The 24313-nt window shown below is 57.4% G+C and overlaps 2 protein-coding genes across 8 annotated transcripts in view; one reads left to right on the top strand and one right to left on the bottom strand.

Annotated features, from left to right (window-relative positions):
• Positions 1 to 255: 255 nt before the first annotated feature.
• On the top strand, positions 256 to 13978 carry PRAM1 (PML-RARA regulated adaptor molecule 1). Its single transcript, XM_075542643.1, has 12 exons — positions 256 to 295; positions 1024 to 1085; positions 7744 to 7821; positions 8323 to 9937; positions 10018 to 10070; positions 10157 to 10238; positions 10450 to 10467; positions 13229 to 13265; positions 13358 to 13466; positions 13549 to 13711; positions 13819 to 13852; positions 13936 to 13978. The coding sequence occupies exons 1-12, from the start codon at positions 256 to 258 to the stop codon at positions 13976 to 13978; spliced, it is 2334 nt and encodes a 777-aa protein (XP_075398758.1).
• An 860-nt stretch (positions 13979 to 14838) lies between these two features.
• Positions 14839 to 24313, bottom strand: part of HNRNPM (heterogeneous nuclear ribonucleoprotein M) — a 31292-nt gene continuing 21817 nt past the window's right edge. For 3 of the 7 annotated variants that reach the window (XM_075546303.1, XM_075546272.1, XM_075546295.1), the window contains 7 exons: positions 23940 to 23984; positions 23448 to 23525; positions 20492 to 20590; positions 18543 to 18596; positions 16400 to 17199; positions 16023 to 16074; positions 14839 to 15261 (listed from right to left, as the gene is read on the bottom strand). In XM_075546303.1, coding sequence (XP_075402418.1) covers positions 15098 to 15261; positions 16023 to 16074; positions 16400 to 17199; positions 18543 to 18596; positions 20492 to 20590; positions 23448 to 23525; positions 23940 to 23984 — 1292 coding nt within the window. In that variant the 3' untranslated portion in view covers positions 14839 to 15097. The remainder of the gene's footprint in view (positions 15262 to 16022; positions 16075 to 16399; positions 17200 to 18542; positions 18597 to 20491; positions 20591 to 23447; positions 23526 to 23939; positions 23985 to 24313) is intronic. The other 4 variants (XM_075546313.1, XM_075546322.1, XM_075546287.1 and 1 more) reach the window with 3 other exon arrangements.

Raw genomic sequence — 24313 nt, 5'->3', positions numbered from 1 at the left:
CATCCGCGCCGACGGTTCCGCATAAACCGCGCGCCCTGTTCGCGTCCGAGATGGGAATGGGGACGCGAGCCAGCCGCGTGGAGGGGAAAGAGGCCCGGCCTGCCTCCGGCGCGGCCCCGCGCACGCGCGCGCGCTCAGCATCGCTGGGGGCGTGAGGGGTTCCGGGCGGCGGCCCCGAGCGGCGTCGTGTGGGAGCACACGCGGGGTCACTACTCTTGCATGCAGTGCGCCTTCTCCACGGCCTCGCGGCCCGCCATGACGCTGCACCTGGAGGACCCCGGCCCCGGGCCGGCGGGTAAGGCCTGGGACTGCGCGCACGGGGAGGGCGCGCGGGCCACCGGTGGAGGCTCAGGAGCCCCCTCCTCTTCCTGCCCCAGAGCCGGCCCTGTTTACACCCAAAGTGTCGCCGCAGCGGTCGTCTGAGGGTGACAGTCCGGTTTTCTTGCCTCTCTGAGCTGGGCTGCACTGGGGGAAAGGAGGCCTTGGGTAGTTTTGTAAACGGAGGGACAATAAAGGACCGCTATGTGCCGCCCAGTGTGCGGGTCCCCGGCCCCTCTGGTTCTGGCAAGCCCGACTAGCGTTCCTGGGCACTCACAGCCAGCGATGGAGGAAGGGCACTGTGAGCACAGATCGTACCGGCCCCCATTTCCCCATCGCCAGCGCCCAGTCACATCAAGGTCCAGACAGGCTTGTGTCCAGTGCTGCCTGGTGGCCAGCATCTGGTGCCCAGACCCTGTCTTACTTGCAAACCAGCCCCAGGAGTTGGGACAGGCTAGGAGACTGGACGTAAAGTGTCAAGTCGGCCACCCTGTCCCCCAGGTCCAAGGCCCGTGCCCCAGAGTACTTCGGTGGTCAGTGGGTGGTACAGTCACCGAAGGGCGGGGTTTCAGGCCACCTTCCTCCTCACTGTCCTGCGTCACTCTCCCTTAGCAGCCTCCTCCCCCCACCCAAGCTCTTAGAATGCATGAGGTTGGCCAGCCAGGTCCAGGGGGCCTAGCCTTCACAGAAACCTCAGTGAGTCAGGACAGCCGGGTCTGGGCCTGTGCACGACACCTTGTCACATCTCCCACCACCTTCCTTCCTCAGTCTGGGACCACAGCTTGCTTCTGCCAAAGACAAAGTGGGCCCCTCCCCTGTGCATGGTGGCCCACACCCTCCTCCCGATGAAAAACCTGCTCTGGTCCGCAAGGTCCCCACCCTGGACCTCCCGCATTAGGGCCCACACTCACCCTGCCCCAGCTCTACAGCACCCTGGGCCATAGCCACCTGGGTTCAGAAAGATCCCAAGATCTCCACGGCCCATCGCCTTTCTCCTCCCTTAGGCCTGCCTCCACCCCATCTTCTTCACCTCCTCATCCTCAAGTTCTGCAGCCAGCACAGCCCCCCTGACCCCCCCAACTCTGACCATGCCACAGCCTGCTTGTCCCCTTCACTACCCTCCCCACCCCTTCTTCAAAGTTTAGTCTTAGCCTTGGAGTCTGTCGAAGCCAGCCAGTCAGATCAGTGGCACCTCCAGGACAATCCATGCTCAGCTCCAGCTGTGGGTACATTAGGGGTCTCTTGGGCTGGGAGAAGACTCCACCTCCCCGTCAGCAGGGAGGGAGTTTGGGAGATCATCACTGACTGCTTTGGCTGACAGTCCCAAAGGCCCAGGCAGGACTTTGCTGCCTGCACCCTATTCTGCCCAGTGTTACCCAGAGCCAGCACCACCCTGGGCCGGGCCTGTACACTGCCCTGCCACAGAGAGCTTGTGGGAAACCCCCAAGTATGCCCTGGTGGCATAGTGGCTTGTCTTTGGGCCAACTGCCACAATGTCTGTCGTTCAAAACCACCAGCCACTTCTCAGGAGAATGACCCTGTCTGCCCCCATAAGGATTGGCAGCCTCGGAGGGCCAGTTGTCTCCTGTCCTATCAGGTGGCTCGGAGTCAAAATTGACTTGGTAGCAGTGAGTTCAGGTGAAAAGCTCTCCCAGCCCCCAGACCCACTCCTGAGTGCCAAGGCCCTGTCAAGTTGACGCCTCATGGAGAGCCCGGACGACTGCAGGACTGTGTTGCGTAGGGTTTTCTTGGCTGTGATCTTTTAATGTTGCTGTTCTAACCTTATTGTGAATGAAGGGAAGGCTTACAGAGCAGATAATCAGTTTTCCGTTCAACAAGCCCTGCACATTCCTGTCCCCTGCATGCCCCATCATTTCCATTCTTCCTTGTGTGCCCTGCTCCCTCCTTTCTGCTGAACTTTGGGCAGATGCTGCCTTTTTTAATCTTAAAGAGTTAGTTATTCTAACACAGGGTTGAGTTCTGTTCCAGATCTGAAGGATGACCAAGAGCCTTAGGGTCCATCAGACTATCTGACCAACCGGTCTAGTTTTTCTTGTGGTTTTGCCTTCTCTCCCTCACTACCAGGACTTTCTCACAGGGTCCCTTTCAGAGCAAGTGGGTGTGGTAGCCGGGCACCATCTAGTTCTTCTTGGTCTCATAATTGTAGAGGCTCATGTTTGCCTGGATAAACTACCAGGGGGTACCCCCCACACACAAAAAAAAACAGAATTGTGCTGGGTTGCAGTAGTTCGTAGTATGCATTTTTCCTGCTAAGCAAACATCCAGCAACTCACTCTGAGTTAGTGCACCCAGTGGCATCAACTGAGAAGGTTCTCTCTGGTCACAGTAAATTTTTTCATAAAAGCATTTTTGCTCAAACCTGTTTGTTTGTTTTTTGTGAAGGCTGATTCAAGAGAACAGCATGTGACTGTGAAGTTTTGTTTCCTGCTCAGGAAAAATGCCTCAGAAACTGTTAGGATGTTGAACACAACTTACAAGGACGGCGCGATATGAAAAACTCAAGTGTACAATGGTTTTCTCGTTTCCAAAAAATGCCAGTTGATGAGAAACCTCATTCTGGACATCCCTCAACTTCCCAAATGGATGAAAATGTCAACTCCTAGTGCCTTTGGTGTTCGTTCCACCAGGCCAGGCTGTTAATGAGCTTTCTATTTAGAGGTTCTGATGAGAAGATCCCATACAGTGTGCCACACACAAGGCCTGATTTTCAGGGGACTAGTTTTGGCACCACGACAACGCACCTGTTCACACAGCCATCTCAGTGCTGCTAGGTTTTGGGGGGAAAATAAAAGCAGCATGCCTCTCTTGCCCCACTCACCTGACTCACCTGACCTCGATCCGTGCGACTTCTTTGTTTCCACAAATGAAGAGGGACATGAGAGGACAGCAATTTGAGGAGGCGAAGGGAAAACGAGGGAGGTGTTGTCAGCCATCCAAACAGATGATTTGAAAAGTGTTTCCAAGAATGGATCAAAGATTTGACCAGTGTATTAAGTGTAATGGAGAGGACCTTGACCGTGATCGAGTTGTTCTGTAGAAAAAAAATATTTCATACACAGCTTTTGGGGGGGAAAGTTCCAGGATTTATTTATTTTATTTATTTATTTTGTATCCCTGGTATTTCCATGTGTTTCTACTTCCATCATGCTTCTTCCCTCCAGGTGGGTAGGGAAAGACCAATAGCTGCACCTGAGATGGGGCTCACAATCTTTTAAGACCCTAATTGTTACTCACTGAAGTAGGATGTAGAACACTGTCTCTCTGAACTGGTCAGCCGGTTCACCTTGGCCCCTAGGCTCTGGTCCTGATCTCCCAGGCTGAGTGACGCATTCCCTAGAAATGTTTGGTTACAATAAGACATTTTCATAACTGTGCCCCAGGTAACCTCCACCACATTCATGAGTGTATTGCGGCAAAGGGGAATGCCCTTTGACTCTCCTCTCGAAGTCATAAATGTTTGTAAGTGTACCCCTGTCTGAGCTGTTGTCTTTATGGAAGCAGGTGGCCAGGCCACTTTCGTGGCACTGCCACAGGGGAGGTTTGAAGGCCAGCCATTTGTGCCACCAGCCCAGGGCCCTGGTACATGATGTTAGGTGCTGGAGAGTTGATCCTGGCTCCACAACTCCAAAAGACAGTGAAACTGCCTCCCAGGCTGTAAGCTTGCTGATTCCTTTCCCTGAAGAGGTGGGTTCGAACCACCAACCGTGGGTTTCTCAGGTGATACATCTTCACGGGAGCAGACAGCCTCGTTTTTTTCTCCCATACAGCACACCTGGTGGGTTTGAACCATTAACCTTACAGTGAGCAATCCAATCTTACCAGGGCCAAACAACACCCAACTCCAGGCAATGCAATGGTCCATCCAGAGAGACCCTTCCAGAGACCCAGAGCCTAGGTCCAGGTCCCTCCTCTAGCCTATCACCCATGAGGAGGCGCCGCCTCCCAACCACCCTCTAGAACAAGCTGGAACTGGGCCCCAAGCCTCCAGTGTCCACACCCTAAGCCACTTCCTACCTCAGCCCTGACTGCTCAGAGAAGCCACCCAGCCCGCTTCCCCTTCCTTCAGCTAAGCCCCCAACTCTAGAGCGCAGCTCCACCCAGCAGGAGCCGCCCAGTCTGCTGGCGGAGACTGGGAATGTGAGAGGCTAGCATACCCACCTTTAACACGTGGCCCTGCTTGAGGGTGGGAGCGAGGGGGGGTGGCAGGTTGACCAGAAACCAGGCGGAGCCCGCACACCTGTTAGCGCAGCTCCTCCAGCCCCAACCAAGTCCGCCCGCTTAGAATCCTCTCACCTGCACTGGCCGCAGGGAGGTAGAAGCTCCGGGGCGCATGTTCCCAGCCTGTCCTCCTAACCCCTCGTCCAGCCCCTCGGACCTCAGGATCGCTCTCACCCGTCGGCCATACCCCGAAGCGGCCCACGTGTGTGTGGCTGGGGACTTCCCGGCCCCCACCCTCCGCAGCTGAGATCCCGGCGTCTGCATTCTCCGGCTGGCCTTGCCCTGGCCCTCAGAACTCAGAACCCCGCGCCACCGCGAAGCCCTGCTCCCCAAGGCGCCCTGCCGCACCCTGTTCGGCGGGATTGCTGCCCCAGGGGCAGCCGCGGCCATGCTGCGCACTCGCAGGCCGCTCAGGCCCAACGGCACCGCGCAGGCGCCGAGCGGAGGGCCCGGGGTGGGGGGCGGGGGGAATAGGGGGGCGCCTCCTGGCGGCCATTCCTGGGCCTGCACCCGTCGCCGCCGCCGGAGGCGCCCGGGGTCCCCAGCTGCCCCTTTGCTGGCGAGCCTCCCGCATACTCCAGACTATGGATCGTGCCTTCTTTTATTCCCGCATCCCTCGTTCACCCCGCTCCGTGCAGTGCTCTTGCGACCAGCTTAGCCCCTACCCCCCGCAGGGCTGGACAAGGGGGGCACACCCCGGAAGTGGCCCTTCTGCACCCTGCTCCTTCAAATACCCCGCGCGTTTTCCTCTTCCCGCCCCTCACGGTGGGCGGTGTCTGTGAGCAGCGGCCGCCCCACACCCCACCCCGGGGCCCAGATCTGGGTGGGAATCTGTATCCACACGAGGTTTCTGGTGCTTCTCAATGCACTCAGGTCACCGCTAGCTGGTGGTGCAATCAGTTAAGCACCTGACTTCTCGCCTCAAAGTGGGCGATGCAAACTTGCTCAGAGAAGCCTCAGATGAACGGCCTGGCCACCTGGTTCCAAAAAGCCACAACTTTGGAAACCCCATGGGAACAGTTTTGCCTTGCACACCTGGGGTGGCCAGGAGTCGGAATCCACTCACTACTCACCTAAACGCAGTGGTTCGAATCCCACCCCAGTAGTGCCGCGGAGGAAAGGTCTGGCCACCCGAATTTCTGAAGCTTGTAACCCAAAAGGCCAATGGGGCAGTCCTGCTCTGCACATTGGGGGGAGGGAGGGGCAGGGGCGAAAGTAAGTAGCAACTGGGGTCACACCCGAACCAACAATGTCACAATGCATGAGGGGTTCTCTCTGTCCACTCCCCAGGTGACTCCGAGGTACCAGGATTCCCCCTGCCCCGCTTGCCACGCCCCTTCCCCTTGCCCCACTCGATGGAGAAGTCTGCCTCTGAGCTGGGATGGCTGGCGAGGGGGGAGGGGGGAGGTGATGAAATGCGGAAGACCCGTGAGGCAAGAAGGGGAGCAGTGCCCCTCCCCCCAGTGCCCCATCTCTTTCCAGAGCCTGGGGCACCTCGGCAGCCACTGAGCCCCATGCCCAGTGGTGGCCCTTGCCTGCCCCGGACGCCTGTTCCCCTCGTCTAGACGCGGCCCTGCCCCACAGAGGCTCCGGACAGGAATCGGGGACAGAAGTGCCTGCCAGATCTGAGGACAGGTTGGGGCGTCCCCACCTCCTTTCCTTCCTCCTCGGCCCTTCCCCACACCCCTATAGCCCCCACCCCCAGAGCAGAAGCTGCGACCATTTCCTGCAGTATCCATCAGCCTGGCCTGGATCTTCACCTCTGGAGCAGACCGCGCCCACCCGCCATCATGGTGAGTCCCCAACCCCAGGAGGGTCCTGCACCTGCCAGAGTGTGGCGTGTGGTGTGGTGTCAGCATGTCCAGGAGTGGGGAGCCCTGGGCAAGGCCCTCAAGGGGTACTCATCTGCGAAGCAGCCAGGCACAAACCTTCCCGGCTATGAGTACAGGGGGAGGGGGCCTGCCCCCACGCCCAGGTCAGCATGAGGCCTGGCTGAGAGCAGGGACTTCCTGTGAGGTGGCAAAGTGAGCCATATGGTGTCCCCTTCCAGTCTTCTGTCACCGAGTCATGACCTACTTATCAGACTTGTGGTCATTCAGGAACCTTGGCCTTGGCTTGCCTGTTAGGTGGGGGGTGGGGTGGACAGCACCTAGCTGCCTCTGGCTTCCCCAAGGAGGAAGGAGGCTCATACAGCAGTCTTAGATATGTCTCCACTACCCGCCACCACCACCACCCCTAGCCTTCTTGGCCAATTCTGACACCAGCCGACCCTCCCATGGCACTCTCTGCTGGGTTTGCCAATTCACCTCAGTGGCCACTCAGACAGGACTCCCAATTATGAAATTTTATTAGGAAAGTTACCAGGTGACAAGTCAATGTCAGGAATGCTCAGGATATAGCCAGAACAACCTCTTCTCACTGAGGCCCGCAGGTGGGCCTCTCTCTGGTCCTTGGCCTCTGCTCAGGCAATATTACCTGGCTCTGCCGAGAAGTGCCCCAAGGGTGCCAGATTCCACCACAAGCCTCAGCCAGAAAGCACCCTCGGCTTGCGGCTTGTGCTCCGGGCTGGTCAGCAAGCCTCGCTCCCCCAAGGAAGTGCTTGGAGGCTCCCTGATGCGCAAGTCAGCCTCCCTGTGGGGTGTGCTTGATGGTACTGCTGCCAAGGCTTCTGGGGTCCAGCCTCTGCCCCCTGCCTGGATCATGGAGGGGACCTTCAGGGTCCAAAAGACACGCACCATGCCTTGCTTTTCTCTCTCATGGTAGCGAGATTCCTCCGTTCCTGCTTTGAGGGGGCTCATTTTAAACATAGCAGCTGACAGGGCGGCCAAGCGAGCCCCATGGTAGAATTCCATAGGTCTCGTTTGCATGGCCGCACCCTGTCATTTGGTGGGAGTTACAGAGACTCTGGCTGGACTGTAGAGCCATGTGGGACCATGGAGGGGCGGGGGGTGCTGGTGTCCAGCCACCACCTGGCTGCTGTCTGTGACATGAGAACTGGGTCCCTGCACTTGCTGCACACCTCTGTCCCTCCTGTGCATCTGTGACAACGTACAGGAGCTGCGGCTGGGAAATGGGGGTGGGTGGGTAGTGGTCATGGTGGTGGGTGTTCTTGGGACAGTGTCCGTGTGTCCACGTCCCTTGGGCACGAGGCTCCCCCCAGCCCCTGACTGGCTGTGTGTCCTATAGGAAGGCCACCAGGATTTCCGGAGCCTCCAGGCCAAGTTCCGGATCTCCCAGGCAGAGCCCAGCGAGTTCCCCAAGAAAGCTCTGAAGCCCGAGACCAACAAACTGCCCAAGAAGTTCCCGCTGCCTGAGCCAGGCGCACAGCCCAGCAAGGCCCTGCAGCCCGAGGCCAGCTCCTCCCCCATGCCACCCTCGGAACCCAAGTTTGGGGGGTTCCCCAGAAAACTCTGGCCACCTGAGGGCAGCGAAGCCACAGCGAAGCCCCTGCAGCCCGAGCTCAGGGGAACCCCTCTTAAGAAGCCCCTCCAACCTGAGTTCAAGGGGACCCTTCCCAAGAAGCCCCCACAGTCTGAGTTTGAGGGGACCCTTCCCAAGAAGCACCCACAGACTGAGTTCAGCATGCACCCCCAGAAACCCCCACAGCCTGAATTTCCCAAGAAGCCTCCACAGCCTGAACTTGAGGGGACCCTATCCAAGAAGCCCCCGCAGCCTGAGTTCAGCATACAGAAACCCCCGCAGCCTGATTTCGAGGGGACCCTTCCCAAGAAACCCCCACAGCCTGAGTCCGGCATGCACCCCCAGAAACCCCCACAGCCCGAGTTTGGGGGGACCTTTCCCAAGAAGCCCCCACAGTCTGAGATGAGCGTGCACCCCCAGAAATCCCCACAGCCTGAGTTTGGGGGGACCTTTCCCAAGAAACCCCCACAGCCTGAGATTAGTATGCACCCCCAGAAATCCCCACAGCCTGAGTTCGGGGGGACCTTTCCCAAGAAACCCCCACAGCCTGAGATTAGTATGCACGCCCAGAAATCCCCACAGCCTGAGTTCGGGGGGACCTTTCCCAAGAACCCCCCACAGCCTGAGATTAGTATGCACCCCCAGAAATCCCCACAGCCTGAGTTCGGGGGGACCTTTCCCAAGAAGACTCCTCAGTCTGAGTTAGGCATGCACCCCCAGAAACCCCTGCAGTCTGAGTTCGAGGGGACCCTTCCCAAGAAACCCCCACAGCCTGAGATTAGCATGCACCCCCAGAAACCCCCACAGCCAGAGTTTGGGGGGACCTTTCCCAAGAAGCCCCCACAGTCTGAGATGAGCGTGCACCCCCAGAAATCCCCCCAGCCCGAGTTTGGGGGGACCTTTCCCAAGAAACCCCCACAACCTGAGATTAGTATGCACCCCCAGAAACCCCCACAGCCCGAGTTTGGGGGGACCTTTCCCAAGAAGCCCCCACAACCCGAGATTAGCATGCACCCCCAGAAATCCCTGCAGTCTGAGTTTGGCGTGCACTCCCAGATACTCCCACAGCCTGAGTTCGGGGGGACCTTTCCCAAGAAGCCCCCACAGTCTGAGATGAGCATGCACTCCCAGAAATCCCCACAGCCAGAGTTTGAAGGGATCTTTCCCAAGAAGCCCCCAGAGCCTGAGTTCAGCAGCCTCCCTAGAAAGCCCCCACAGCCTGAGTTTGGGGGGACCATTCCCAAAAAGCCTCCTCTACAGCCCGAGTTCAGTGAGGGCCCAAGGACACCGACATGGAGGCAGGATCCCAGCGAGGGTCATGCCCAGCCCTACCCTCATCCCCCAAAGCCAGAGCCAGGTGCTCCTCCGCTGGGCCACCGCCCCAGGAAGCCCCTGCAGGCCCAGCTGGGGGATCTCACCAGGACGGCCTCAGAGCCCGAGTTCCCTGTGTTTCCCAAGAGGCTGCGGCAGCCTGAGCTCCACAAGCCCCCACAGGTGGAGCTGGGCACCCTGCCCAGGACAACCTCGGTGCCTGAATTCGGGGTGCTGCCCAGGAAGGTCCCACTGCTTGAGGGCCACAGGCCATCCCGCAAGTTGTCACAGCCTGAGGCCAGCACCCTGACCCCTCGGAAGCAGCGCCCAGCAGAGTTCTTCGGTGGCCTCTCTCGAACGCCCCTGCTCCCGAACTCAGTCTCTGAGAGTTCACTGCCCACCGCTATGGGGGGCCCCGGGGCCAGGTTCCCACTCAGCCTCGGGGCTGGGGCCCGCCTGGGAGGGCAGCGGCGGCCAGGGGCCCTGGCTCCCAGCGGAGGCCTGAGGCTAGGCCTGGGACATGGTCCCCCACCCCGGCGCAGGTCTCTGCCTCCTGCCAGCAGCCTAGGACCCCCTCCTCCCAAGCCCCCCCTGCCACCAGGCCCCCCGGATGTCCAAAGCTTCTGGAGACACCCCTCAATGACCACAGGTGAGTTAGGGTACCCTGGCAGGCCAAGACCAAGGCTGTGGCCGGGCAGGCCGCCTCCTCCCACTCTCCTCTGCCCACAGCCCTGCGCAGGAGCCAGTCAGCCGCAGCCATCCATGTCCATGCGAGACAGCCCATAGCCAGCCTGCGGTGAGTGGGAACCAGGGGGAACGGGTTGAGGGGTGGCCCCGGGGTGGCCCTCAGCTCAGGCGTCTCCCACACCCCCTCTCCCCTAGGGCCTCGGATGAGATCTATGAGCTTTATACCGATGTGGAATCAGAGGCCTCCAGCCCCGGGAGCAGAGGTGCGTGCAAGTGCCCCTCACCGTCCCCAGGCCAGGGCAGCACAGGCACCTGGGGGGCAACCGGTCAGGGTGCTGTCTCATCCCTGGGTGTCTGATCCTGCAACAGGCAGAGCGCAGCAGGGGGGCCTCCTGGATGGGTGTGGAAGGTCACAGGGGTTGGTCAGGCCTGGGGAGCAGTGGAGGTAGAACCCAGGGGTAGGTGGCCGCAGAGGGAGAAGACAGGCGCCCTGTCCATTCTTGAGGGGTGGCCATGTGGGAGGGGGCTGCTGTCCCACCCAGGTCCCCATGGCCGGCCCCTTTCTCCACCTCCTAAGTTTCTGCTCCCAGCGAGCTGGAGAGCTGGATGGAGTTGCTGCCCTGCCACCTGCCCTGGCGGCCCAGGTGCTTAGCTACTAACCCAGGGGTCAGTTCCACGGGACAGTCACTGGCGGCAATCTGCGCTGGTGACAGTCTCAGCCTCGGAAAAGTCTGGGGCAGTCCTACTCTGCCTACAGGGTCCTTGGAAGTCGGGGTTAACTTGAAGACGCAGAGTTTTCCGTTAGGCATGCACCCGTTGATTCCAACTCCTAGGGAGCGTAGGGTGTCGTTAGGCCCAGAGGTTCTGTTTGTGAACTTTACATTGTGAATTGGGTGAAGGTGGCCGAGCAGACCCAAAGCTGTCTAGTCAACAGTCCTCCTGGGCCACTGCATAACCGCTTCCTCCCTGAGCTTCCTCCTTCCCCAGCCCTTCTGAACTCTGTCCTTCACTACCTGCTGCCCTCTGGATCTCAAGCAGTGGCGTGTGTACTTCCCAGTGTTCTTGTTCCCCATATAGACCCGTCCCTGGTGCTGGAGGGGTTACACGTTGGGCCTGCCATGGGCATGGTCGGCAGTTTGAAACCACCCAGCAGCCCCCTGGGAGTAAGACTGGGTTTTCTACTCCCCTAGACAGTTACTTACCGTCTGGGAAACCCACGGTAGGGTGGGGGTGGGGGGGTCGCTATGAGTCAGCATTGATTCAATGGCAGTGTTTGTTTTTCCTTTTATTGTTTGGCTGAAAGCTGAGCTTGGGGGTCAGTTCAGTTGCAGACCTGAAGGGGGCCATAGTTTGGAGGCTCCACCCATCTCTATCTGACCAGTAAACCTGGTCTCTTCATGCTTTTGCGCTCTGGTCCACGTCTTTCTCCCACTCTACCCTGGACCTTCTCGTGGGATCGCTTTCAGAGCAGTTGGTGGTGGCAGCCAGGCACCCTCTAGGTCTCCTGGCCTCAGGGTTGTTTGTGGAGACCGGTGCTCGGGTGGTCTGAGTCCACTGACTCGTTATTGCCATGTCTCTTCAAGTAGGATGTACAGCGTTGTCTTTGTGAACTGTTATGCCAGCTGACCTTGGTGTCCCTAAGACCCCGACCCCCTCCATGGGGTCCCTACAGGCTGTCCTCTTTACAGGAGAGCACCAGGCCTTTCTCTCAGGGAGTCTCGGAGTCACTGGCTGGGTTCAAACCACCAACCCATGGGTTACCAGCCAAATACCTTCATCTTTATGCCACCAGGGCTCCTTCTGAAAACTGACACCCCCATTTTACAGATGGGGATGATTGAGGGTCTGAGTTGTGACTTGGCTGTAAGCAGGGCAGCCTCTGCTCTCAGGAAACCCACCCCCATCACAAGGGGCTACTGCTGTCCCCACAAGCCCAAGGTCTTGGTACAGAGCAGGCCCCAGGCAGCCCTGAAACTGCAGTTTTGCCCTCCATGGCCCCTTATGCTGCTCCCAGCTCCCCCAAAGTTGCTTGCAACACCATTAGCACACAGCTTCCTGGCAGGGCCCCTCCTGCTTCCGCAGCCCCGGCTATGGCTGGGTCTGGGGATGTGGCCTATGCAAGGGGCCATCCAGAGCCCTGGACTGGTCCCAGCCACAACAGCGCCTGAGACCCCAGACACATCTGTGGTTCTCAGAGCAGCTGAAGCTGGGAGCTCCTCTGGAGGGCCAAGCAGGACACAAGGAGGGGCAGGCAGGACATGAGGTGGCCTGCTTGCTCAGTCAAGAGAGCAGGAAGTGTTCAGGCCATCACTAATAGGTCTGCCCTGCCTGAGGGTCCGGGATGACTTGTGGGGGTGTACAAAGCCCTGGTGTGGGGCAGCTGGGCAATCTGCTTGTGGACTGGTGGGTATGGCAGGCCCAAGGTCAGGCCAAAGCTGGAGAGGAACGGCACTCACAGACCCCTTACCTCACCTCCACGAGGCTCTCAAGAGGGCTGTGCCAGCCCAGCATGGTACAGAACATTTGAGAACAAAACATTCCGAATCCACAGTGAGACTCCCAGCCTCCAGGTCGTATCTTGGCCCTGATGTGCACACGTAGTCTGTGTCTGCAGGGAGGTGGCAGCAGAGGCTGGGTTGCTTGCCCTCCCTGTGAGGTCCTAGGGCAGCAGGTGGGCATAGGGGTCGCATGCCCCAGGTCATGGGGCCTGGCACGGCAGTGCTGTCGGCAGGGAGTATACCTCCTGGTCTCCACCACTCAAGTGATGGCTCAGGCCAGCACAAAGCCAGGACCGACCAGGATGAGAGAGGTGATGGCTTGCCCTGAGTGGGAGACAGGGCCCCTCAGAGGCCCCACTTCGAGGCTGTGAGTCAGAGTGGTCAGTGGGCTCTGGCTGGAGGCTGCTCATGTGCTCACTGTGTGTGTGGGGGGGGAGGTGGGAGGGGGGGTGGCGCACGCGCACGCACAAGCCAGCCTCTCAGCTCACAACACCCAGAATGCACCTGCTCTTGGGACCTGCAGGTTCAGGACCTATCTCAGCAGCAGGGTGCCCTCGGGGAAGTGGTTCTGCCTCTGCGGGCCGCAGGGAGGGTGGATGCACGTAGCAGATGTTAGGAAAACTCAGCAGCCCACACAGAAGCTAATGAACCCCAAGAAAGGCCTCAAAGAAGGTAGAGAAGCTGGTGGCAAGCGGTTCAGGGTTGTGGGGACCCTGCCCTAACTGGGCCTTCTCCTTCCCCAGACACTGCGGTAGCTTCACAGCAGGAGGCCAGGAAGCCCCCGCAGCTCAGGTAACCGGGGCTCGGGGGTGGCATGGAGCAAGGGCTGGGGGCCTGCGAGGAGCCCATCTTGCTGAATGTAGACCCTCCCCTTGTGGGATCAGGAAGGAGCAGGCTCCGGAGCCCTCGCAGCTACCGGCCATGGACTCGAAGACCTTGAAGCAGATGAAGAAGGCAGAGAAGGCCGAGAGAGAGTTCAGGAAGAAGTTCAAGGTTTGAAGTGCGGGTGGTCTGGGTCCTGGGACCCTGCCTGCCCCAGAGGCCCTGGCTAACACCTGACCCACCTGTCCTCCAGTTTGAGGGCGAGATTGTGATCCAGACCCGCATGATGATCGACCCTGCAGCCAAGACACGCCGAGGGGGCGGCAAGCACCTGGGGATCCGGCGCGGGGAGATCTTGGAGGTGATCGAGTACACGAACAAGGAGGAGATGCTGTGCCGGGATGCCAAGGGCAAGTGTGAGTGTCGGTCTGGGGGTGGGGGTGGGGGGTGGAATGGGGCTGGGGGGTGGCCACATGAACCCATTTTCCAACCCTCCCTTCCTCATTCCCCCTCACCCCCGCAGATGGCTATGTGCCCAGGACAGCGTTGCTTCCACTGTGAGTGCTGGTTGGGGAGGGCTGTGGGCGGATGAGCCATAGATAGGGTGGCCCTTATCTGACCCAACTGTGCTCTCTGCCAGGGAAACGGAGGTGTACGACGACGTTGGCTTCTTGGAAATGTAGCTGCTCTGGGTGGAGACGACACTGCCACGGGAGGAGGCCCGGCCTCAGCCCTGTTCCTGGGGGAGAGGTCACTGGAAGCCCTCCTTCCTCTGCAGATGCTCTGGAGAGCCCAGTCACTGCCTAGGGGGCTGTAAGGCTGCCCAGGACGAGCCCACCAGGCCAGGAACCCCGGCGGCTGGACCCCAATCAACAGTGGGTACAGCCACTCCGCCCCAGACTACATAAAGCCCCGTCTGAAAGCCAGCCAGCCTCGTGTCTTCCTTCTGGCCTGATCAGCACGGTGGGTGTGGGTGGTCAGGGGTGCAGGCAGTCACTAAACAGGCTGCCCCATGGTCCTGCAAGGCTAAGCCCAGTCATGTCACTCTCGGGGACATCAACCCTTGGGGAATCTGGGAAAGGACAGGCAACTATCCTCAAGACTCCCTTGTGACCAGAACCCTCTGCCATGACAGCAACTGGGGAGCAGAGAACAAAGGCAGGTGGCAGGGAAACGGACTTCCCAGAGGCTGTGGGGAGGAGGGGATCTTTGTGGAGTAAGCCAGTGGAAACCCCCCCCCCCCCCGGCTCCAGCACCTGCAGAGATTGGACCTGTAAGACAGAGCCTGTGCCAGAGGCATACTCACTGCTCCCCTTGGTGTCTCAACAAGAACAAGCTGGCAACTCGTACGCCCCCACCACCCTCTTGTGCGGAGACGAGGAGACCTGGTGGCTCCAAGCAGCTGCACTGGAGACTTACAGACCAGGATGGGGCGCCTGTCTGTAGTTTTCCTGATGGGGACAAGCTCACTGGCTGTCAAAATGCCAAGGAGATGGGCTTGGTGGCACCCCCACCCCACTTCACACACGGGTGAGCAAGCAGCTTTCAGGAACTGGTATTTATTATCAAAGTCATATTCGGTGTCAACAAGATGCCACAACTACAAAAAAAACTGCGCACATGTGCAATCCCAGTGCAAACAGTCAAATGGAACCCCGATCATTAAAAAAGTAATTCGATCACCCCAGAAAGCAACTGAAATTCTTAAACATCTTTATACATCCAGCCAACAAATTAAAATGGTTAACAAGAAAAAATACAAATTCAGAGGTCTGGTCGCGATGTTTAAAAAAGGCAACTGCTTAAGCGTTTCTATCAATTCGCACATCGATCTCTCGGCCACTCAGCTTCATCCCGTTCATCATCCGGCAAGCCCGCTCGGCGACCTCAGGCGACTCAAACTTGACCACACCACAGCCCTTGGACTTGCCATTCTCCATCTTGATGTCTGCGTAGAGCACATGGCCTGGGCATGGAAGGGGGGAGGGGGCTCATGAGGCAGGTAGCACACTCAGGACAGACAGAGACCCTTGGGCTACGGAAATGGCTCTCAACCTGGCTGCATAGCTGTGTGCCCACAGAACACCGTTTGTGCCCAGGATTAGCCCTGCTGGTGACTCATGAAAGCAAACTGAACTTAAGTCCAACTTAGAGAGACCCGTTCTATGATACACAGCACCCGAGTCTGCCAGTCAGGCCACTGGACCCTTCGTAGGCAGGTCTGAGTCAGTGAGCCGCCCGCCCATTCCTGGCCACGGTGTGGACAAGGGGCAGGGGAGGGAGCAGATAGATGACCCAGCAGCTCACCCTGAGAGAACTAGGGTCTGAGATGCAGCAAGAATGGTGAAATCTGACCCCTCACTGAAATAGGAAGAGCAGGGATCAGGCCAAGACCCACAGTGCCCCCAGACCAGACCTGGCTTACCGAGACCCAGCCAGCACTCGAGTACTCCAGGGAACCCTGAACAAGCACTCTCGTCTTGGGTGTTTAGTGAGCTCTGCCCCTTAGGAGCCGTGTGGCCTCCTCCTAGACACCACACAAGCAGATAGGCCACCCACACAGGCACTGAGCCTCAGGCATAGATGAGTATCGGACATTGATAGGAACTGGCCTCTGCTACACAGGGGCAGAGGCAGGACAACGGCAAAGCCTTCCCTGGACAGCAGCACCCCCATTGAGACTGGACCAAGGTTGGTCCATGCATCCAGAGCCCTCTCAATACTCACCGCATTCGTTGAATTTGTCTTTCAGCATTTTCCAGGTAAAATCAAACGGTAGCTGGGGAGAGAGGAGAACAAAGTGAGGTTCCACTAGACGCTGGCAGGAAATCCTGCTGGGCCCCCTTCATGAGACAAGCAACAAAGCAAATTAGTCTTGAGTGGGGTCCTGTCTGGGATCCCGAGGGCTGAAAGTGACCAGCTTGGTCCACATGACTCAGTGACAGCTTTTTACCTCCCTCTGAACAGTTGCAAGAAAAATGCAGCGACTCTTTAAGGCATCATAAGATTCGGGTTCCTGGCTCACTCCCCCTCTTTGACCCCTCATCCCCACCCTCCAAGGATCCAGCCTCTGCCTTCCTACTGTAGCAGGAAGAGCCACTTACATTTCTCACAAATATCTGACAGGCCTTCCTGGCCACTCCAGGGGCATGGCCTCCAGCTCCAAAGGAACCTGCAAAGCTCCCTCCAAAGTTGCCACGCTCCATCTCGATGGCGCGATCAAAGCTGGCTCCGCCGCCGCCGCCCATGGCCAGGCCCATGCGCTCGATGCCAGCACCCAGGGCAGGACCCATGGCAGGGCCCATGCGCTCCAGGCTGTTGGCGCCCATGCGCTCCAGGCCCATGCGCTCCAGACTGTTGGCGCCCATGCGCTCTAGGCCCATGCGCTCCAGGTTGTTGGCGCCCATGCGCTCCAGGCCTGTGGCCATGCGATCCATCACGGGACCCATGCGCTCCAGGCCGGCCCCGATGCCAGCCGGCACCATGCGCTCCATGCTCAGGCCCATGCGCTCAATGGCAGGGCCCATGCGCTCCACACCAGAGCCCATCCGCTCGATGGTCTGACCCACGCGGTCAATGGGCGCGGCCATGCGCTCCAGGCCGAAGCCCATGCCGGCACCCATGCGCTCCACACCAGAGCCCATGCGCTCCATGGTCTGGCCCATGCGCTCGATGCTGGAGGCCATGTGGTCGAGGCCCAGGGGGCCCATGCGCTCAATGCCAGCGCCCATACGCTCCACTGAGCCCATGCGGTCCATGACCAGGCCCATGCGCTCAATCTCAGAGCCCACACGGTCCATGCCGTGGCCCAGGCCGGCGCCCATGCGCTCCATGCTGGCACCCCCAATGCGGTCAATGCCAGGGCCCATCCTCTCGATGCCAGGGACGCTGCCTCCGCCTCCACCTGGAACAGGGCCACAAAACACAAGCAGAAGTCAGGGGCCCGGCCATATGAAGATGGGCATGGCACGTGGGAATAACCAAGCCCCCAAGCATTAGGTCCTGCCTAGCAGCATTAAACCCACTTCTGAGCCACAATTGCAGCTTCCGGGACAAAAACTCTGAAAGGTGTGCACTGGCCGTGTCTTCCCTTAAAGCTTTAAGAGTGAGCCACAACCGCTCTCTGAAACCAATGCCCATTCCCACCCCCACAGGCTTGGGGGCCGGGGAGCGCCTCATATGGCTGGCCACCAGTATAACAAAGGGGGCAATTCAGAGTCACTTGCAATTTCCCTCCTGCCCCCCACTTGCCCTCCCCCCTTGAGATGCCCTTCTGTAAGCCAGTTGAGCGGCCTGCCCTCAGCCTTCCACAGCACAGAGAAGCCACTACACAACCTACAGGGAAAGCAGAGAGTCAGTAACGGCAACACCAGGCCAGGGGCTGTGCAGACACTGCTGAAAGGTTCTGAAAGAGGCCTGACCCCAGTCCCTGACTCAGGCAACGGTGTCTCCCTGAATAGCACGGGGACCAGCAGGGCCACGCTACTTCTCTGTGCCTGTGGCTGAGGAACAGCACACCAAGTGGCAAAAAAGAAACTCAACTTTAAAGATGAAAACTAAGCAGAACTCTCTCACTGACCACCTAACTTCACGCTGTAAGACAGGAGAGGACCGAAGAGGGTAGGAGCAGGAATCCCCAGCAGTCCAGTGGGGTACTGACACCAGAATCCGGCAGCCTCAACAAGAGTGTGTGGTTCTCAGCAGCCTATATGCATTGCTGAGAGGAAGGTGACACCCCAAAGGCTTTCCTCCCGAGGAGGGGTTGGGGATTGCCAGGCTGTCTCCATGGTTCACCTTCCACTCAGTCTGCATGTTTGCTGCCGTCAGTGCGTGCTGCTGTGTATTCTCAATTTCCTAGCCAGGTCTTCAGAACAGCTTTCCTTCTGGGGGAGAAGGGAAAACCAAGGAAGCCGCCCACCCTGGAGGTGGGACAGTACTGAGACCCACTGACAGCATCGGCTGTGAGGGGAGGGCTTCAGAAGTTCATAGCAGAAGGGAATTTCCTCACTAACTGTTGGGAGGCGGCCCAGGTGTGCACTCACATGTTTGCTCTCTGAGGGAGGCATATTGATCACAGCCCCAATTTACAGAGGAGGACTATGGAAAACGAGAGAGGTGCAGGAACTTGCACCACAGCTAGGGAGAGTTCTAAGGCAGGCAGGCTGCCTCTGATCCGCGCCCCCCACCCCCGCTGTGACCTGAAAGAGCAGACAAGACAATGGAAACATCAGCCGGGACGCAGCCTACCTCCGCCCTGCTTGGCCATGATCGCTCCTCTCTTCAATGCATTACTTAGGATTTCTATGGGAATCAGGAAGGAAAAAGGATTAAGTTTTTCTGAGGTAAAAATTTGCTTATTACAGAGAAGGAACGTTATTAAGACAGGGGAAATATGGGGGGAGTGAGGGGAGAATGGGGAAAAACGGCAGGTGCGCATGCGCACACGCCACAGACACACACGCTCATTCTACAGAAAAAATGACCAGAGCCTGGTGCTGGGGCCCAGCAGAGCACCAAGGAATGAATGACAACATCCAGTTGCAGTGGAGGCTGGTGGGCTGGCCCACCCGCCCCCCACTTCCAAGGGCAGAAGCCTGCGCTGGCCTGACCCCCGGTTTGTCCAATCCCGACCCTCACTGTTAATAAATGCGACAGGCAAAGCACCAGGGAAACGAATTATCCTCATGCCTGCGTCACGGGTCCACACATCCTCACACATGTTCTGTGCTAACTGCCATCCTACCTTACAGAAAATGTCTTTGCCGCCATTTTGTATGAAGATGGCACATTTATGTCCACCCCGTGGCATGCTGGACAATTTGGACAGCTATCACAGAACAAAGCCACAAGAATCTCCAGCCAGGAAAGTGACTGGGTGGGCTAAGACTTCCTGGAGTTCCCGCCAACCTGCTTACTCATGCTGCTATTCTGAGAAGTCTCCTCCCAGCACCCTCCCCACTCTGGTACACTCTCCTCCAGGTAGTCTCAAACCACCCCTACACATGACCCTCCAGGCCCTGGATCCCAAAACTGTCCATGTCCTTAAAGGTCGAGGAAAAACCACGGTGTGACCCCTGGAAGCATGAGAACAGTTGTTTGTATGCAGTGCTCAAAGGGCAGGGAAACCGAGAAGGCAGATACTGGTGAGGTGAGGCTGCAGAGAAAGGACGCAAGAGTATATGAAGAACCAATCCAGGAAACAACTCTTTACGCCCGCACAATGCTGCACAACACAGGAAAACCCAAGAAAGCCAACACCTGCCCAAGACAAAAACCCGGTGACGCCCACTAACGGGAAGGACAGGCAGGAGATAGGACCGCGCCACCCACCCCACCCCCAAGGTGGGAAAGCTGTGAGGTCTGTAAAACCCAGACCTCGATATACAGTCCACTCTGGACATCACAGGGGACAGGGCTTCCAGGTCCCGAGTAGTTTCCAGTTGCCAGATTAAGGACGCCCCCTGGTGGCAGAGGGCCAGAGGCACCTGTGTGACAGGTCCGGCGTCCTGTTTCTCGTCTCTACAAACTGGAATTTGTGGCCAAATAATCACACTGAAAATCTATTTTTAAATGTCCGACCATTCCAAGATACAAAACGAAATCAGGCATGTCAATGCACTGCTACGAACCTGTCCCCAAGATTCGCAGCAGCCAGAAAAGGGAGAACAAGTCTCCAGGGAACAAGCAGCTCTGGCAGCTTGTGTGGGACGGCTGAGAGCAGCAGACCCAGAGATCTTGGCCTCAGACCCCGTTATCCATGTCACATGCCCGGCCCCAAGGACAGAACAGGCTGAGTACAGGCTCATTACAGGTGAGACCCACTCAGCTCAGAAAGCCCACCAGGTCCTTTCTGCACTGGGTCCAGGGCAGGCAGCACCCACCTACTCTGTAAGCCATGGCCTCCCCACCGCCAGCGCTCCGTCTCCTGCCTAGCAAGGCCCACCACAACTCTAGCACGGGTTCGGGGCCCGAGGGCCCAGGCACCCCAGGGATGCCACCCTCAGTGAGTACCCACCATCTGACACCAGTAGTAAAAAGGAAGCCATCTGAGGCAGTGGAGAGAGAAAGGACCAACAACGTTTTTGCTCAGAGGTCTAGAAGACACACTGTTTCAAGTCTGAGAAAGACCCCCACCATCCAGGGTGAGCCTGCACCCCTGGGCAGGGCACCGCCCACGGGCCCTCGGGCCTTCTTACCCATTCCTCTGCCAGAAGGGTCTCCAAAGCTCCGAGACATTCCCATTTCATTTCTGTTAAAGTTTCTCTCAAATCCTCCACCCACGCCACGCTCCATCTCTGTGGAAAAAAACAGGACCCTTGGCCTTGCCCGCACCACCACTCAGAAGATAACAACACAGCCAGACACGGCAGCAGCACCAAGTCAATGGGGACTGTTCCACAGGAGACCGCTGACTCATGCCAACGCCACAACCATCTCACTGCCCCAGACCCAGAACCCCAAATACCTACAACTGCAGCCACTGGCACCCTGCAGCCCCACACCAGCCCAGTCCCTGATGCGGAAGCAGATTGGCCTGGTGCCACACAACACCCCTCACCAAGCCCTTACCCAGGAGCAGACAGTAACGTGACCACGGTCCCTCAGCTGTAAAGGAGTGTGTGGGGCTGAGACCTAAAGCTACCTCAGCAGTCCCTACAGTTAACTCCTGACCCCAGAACACATGCATCTGGGGACATTTTTTTCTTAATCACACTACCCAATGCCCCACGCCCCCTGACAGTGGGCTGTCTGTAGTTTTCTCAATGACTTTCAGAGAAACAAAGCCCTCAGCCACTGTGAGGAGAGACCTGCTCCAGCAGTTACCGAGACTCCTCACCTAATGCAAAGCAGGTGGTGTGCGCTATACCTGTTCACCTGCCCACCACTGTGGTCTTATTCATCCCACTCCCTGGAAACCAACAGGCAAAATGGGTGTGGTGCACATACCCTGTGCTACACACCCACCAACTCAATCCTGTCCCGAGAGCACTTTGGGGCAGTAATTCTATCAGGAAAGAGGGAAGCAGGTCTGTACTCACACTCATCCAGACTCATGGAAGTAGAGTGTGGGCAGTCCACAGGGTTCCTCAGCTGTGTGGGGGAGGTGTGTGTGGGGTGGTGGTGGTTGGTTAGGGAGTTGCATGCAGTGGCTGCCAGGTAGAGCAAAACTGCTCTCCCTAAAACTTATCCCATCGCCCTAAGGGGGTGATCTCAGATTGAAGGCCCCTGGCCCATTCATAGGCCCCAGAGGACAAGGAACCCAAATCTCTGCACGGGCAACACAATCAGCCCAGTCATCTCGAATGAAACATACCCGTCTTTTCTGTAAGCTTTGCTACAACCACTCCATCAAGCCTGAGATCACCATGCCACCCTGCAGCTGTAAGTACCCATGACCACCAATACTTTAGGTCCTATTCTCTTCCGGAGCCTTGAAGGGCAGAGGTGTGACCTGGCACCCGCAACCCCTAGTCCCCACCACTGAGTAAAGATGTTCTCTGGGCAGCCCAGACACTGAGACCACCACTAGAGACTCCTCCCTCCACACATGTAGATTCTCCAGAGCCCATGCTCAGGCTGGGACTGGCTGGAGGACACCTGCTAGTCTACTTTAGACTTTGCCCACTCCCCAGCTCAGCACAGCTCCCCACGGAGCCCACCACCTTATTCCCACTGACTTCTAAGTGGTAGTAGTCCACACCCAGCCCTCAGGCCCCCTCTTTCCACTATGACTGCCGAGTAATGGCTTAAGGCCTTGCTTTTAATAAAAAACAAAAACACCGAAATACATACATGTAAGCTAAAGACCAAGACTCTAGAAACGAACACCAGTCCTCCTGCTGTCAACCAACGTCAAGACCCCAATTGGCCAGGCTGGTTTGCCCCGCTCCCAGTGGGAGATTGTGTGCTCGAGCCCAATGTTTTCCAAGGTGGGTGCCATCGCAATCGGGGGGATACTCGAAAGATTGGAGGGAGGGATGGGGGACGCTGCTGCCTTTTCCAGGGTTGCACTAAAGTTCAGAAGTCTTTAATTGCTAGGGGGTGGGGTAGAGGGGATTGGTGGCGCTTTTTTTTTTCCTCCCTAAAAAAGGGGTGGTAGAAGTTTGCAAACCTATGCTCAAAAGCCTGGTTCAAATCCCAACACCACTACTTACTGGTCAGAGGCTTTGCCCCAGTTTCCAACAAAATAGACAGTACCTACAGATCACATGGTTCCAGCAGGGAGGAAAACACCTACTACAGGAAATTAACTCCACATCATCACATTCCTGCTCAAGGTATGTGGGCACTAGGAACTGCATTATGCAAATCCTACAAGTCCACAAGTCCAGCAGTTCAAAACCAACTTGCTCAGGAGGATGAGGCTGTCTGCTTCCGTAAAGAGTTATAGTCTCAGAAACCCACAGGAGTTGTGCTACCCCATCCCATAGAGTTGAGCCAGCAATGACTTAATGGCCAGTTTGGTTTTCAGTATTACATAAGGCACTCAGTCCGAATTTCAAAGACCCTTCATGGTGTAGTGGGCTAGACATTGGGCAGCTAAACCCACAGGGTCAGCTGTTCAAAACCACCAGCTGTTGCATGGACGATAAGGCAGTCCTGCTCCCATGAAGGTAACAGCTTCAGAAGCCTCGGGAGTAGATCCTCCTCCTCTGCCCTCGGGTCGCTTGGAGTTGAAGTTGACTCAATGGCAATGATCTTACTGTTAATATCTCTGCCCAGGCTCAGAGCCTGCAAGCCAATGGCCAAGCACTCAGCCCCTACAGCTCCCTCCCTGGGGAGACACAGACATAACCATCTCCAGAAAAACAGAAGTCCCTTTCAGCAGGCATAAGGTTGCCACCACCGATGTCTATATGGAACACCTCAGAGCTGGCATCACCCCCGCACCCGGAACAATTCCTGGGGATATCTGGAGCCTGACTATCTGAAGTTTCTTGACCAAAAGGGCCCACTTTCATTCCTGGGCTGTGATAGCTGGCTTTGAAGACACATGCTGAGGGCTGACAATGACAGTCACAAGCCTGGCTGGTGGAAAGTGGGCCTGCAGTCTAGAAGGTCCGCCAGAAACCAAGAGCCAGCCAGCCAGGGTGGGAAGTGGGAGGGTGATGTCAGGGCAGGGATATAAGCGGGGAGGCAGCAGATGCTTACCGTTTATTCTTCCCATGTTCATGCCAGATCCAAACCGGCCCATGTTCTCCATGCCCCCACCAAAGGGGCCCTCCATGCCTGCAACAGGAAGTCAGTGGGTCAGGGTCGTCCCAGCATGACAGCCAGGTGGGTGACACGGGTGCTCCAGTGGGCACCTGCTGCCAGGTTCCGGGCTTTTGGGAAACAGAATGCTGCGGCCCTGATATCAGCCCCTCACCAGCTGTACAAAGCCCATCTGCTCCAGCCCCTCAGTGAGCAGAAAAGCAGAGCGGCGTCCAGAGAGAAGGTCTGCCCAAGGTCACAGAGCTGTCAGAGTGGTCTGGCCAGGAGCCACGACGCCTGCTGGAGGGATCAAGAGGTGGGGAAAAAGCAACTTCCAGACTACAACGGCGTGAAAAACCAGTCGAAATTTCATGCAGGGCTTAAGAGGTAAGAGGGGGGAAGCCACACCTAAAAAGCAATTACATTTAGACTTCAGTTTAAATTTCTTACCTCCCATTTTATTTATTCCAAATCCTATGCCTTCCATTCCCATTCCTTAAAAACAAAAATCAATGCAAACTAAAATTATGTCAAAGCCAGAAATGGTCAAACTTAGATGCACCAAGAAATTCCAAGCCAATAAATGAACAAAAATATCCCCAATGGCATTCTGAATAGAAAAAAACCTTTAGCATTTCAAGTGTCAAGAGACGAGAGACCAAGAAAAACCAGGGCCGGCAGCGCATACCTCCCAGCCTGTAGGGTCTGCACTGGGTGTAAAGTGACCTTGTTAGGTGAAGTTTTGTAAGCAAACGTGGTGAAATTAGACTCATTGGGCATAGACTTGTACACGTTTCCTTTTAGAAGCTTGTTCATGATAAAGA

The sequence above is a fragment of the Tenrec ecaudatus genome, chromosome 1 (assembly GCF_050624435.1).
Source record: "Tenrec ecaudatus isolate mTenEca1 chromosome 1, mTenEca1.hap1, whole genome shotgun sequence".
Lineage (NCBI taxonomy): Eukaryota > Metazoa > Chordata > Mammalia > Afrosoricida > Tenrecidae > Tenrec > Tenrec ecaudatus.
The sequence above is the reverse complement of the archived record's forward strand: the minus strand, read 5'-3'. Positions and strand labels throughout refer to the sequence as shown.

What these genes read in the sequence shown, in the direction of transcription:
- PRAM1 (XM_075542643.1), top strand. Translation starts at nt 256, where the DNA reads ATGACGCTGCACCTGGAGGACCCCGGCCCCGGGCCGGCGG. An exon ending in CCCCGGCCCCGGGCCGGCGG is followed by an intron (nt 296 to 1,023) that starts GTAAGGCCTGGG and finishes TCAGTGAGTCAG; the next exon opens with GACAGCCGGGTCTGGGCCTG. An exon ending in CCAGCGAGTTCCCCAAGAAA is followed by an intron (nt 7,822 to 8,322) that starts GCTCTGAAGCCC and finishes ATGCACCCCCAG; the next exon opens with AAACCCCCACAGCCCGAGTT.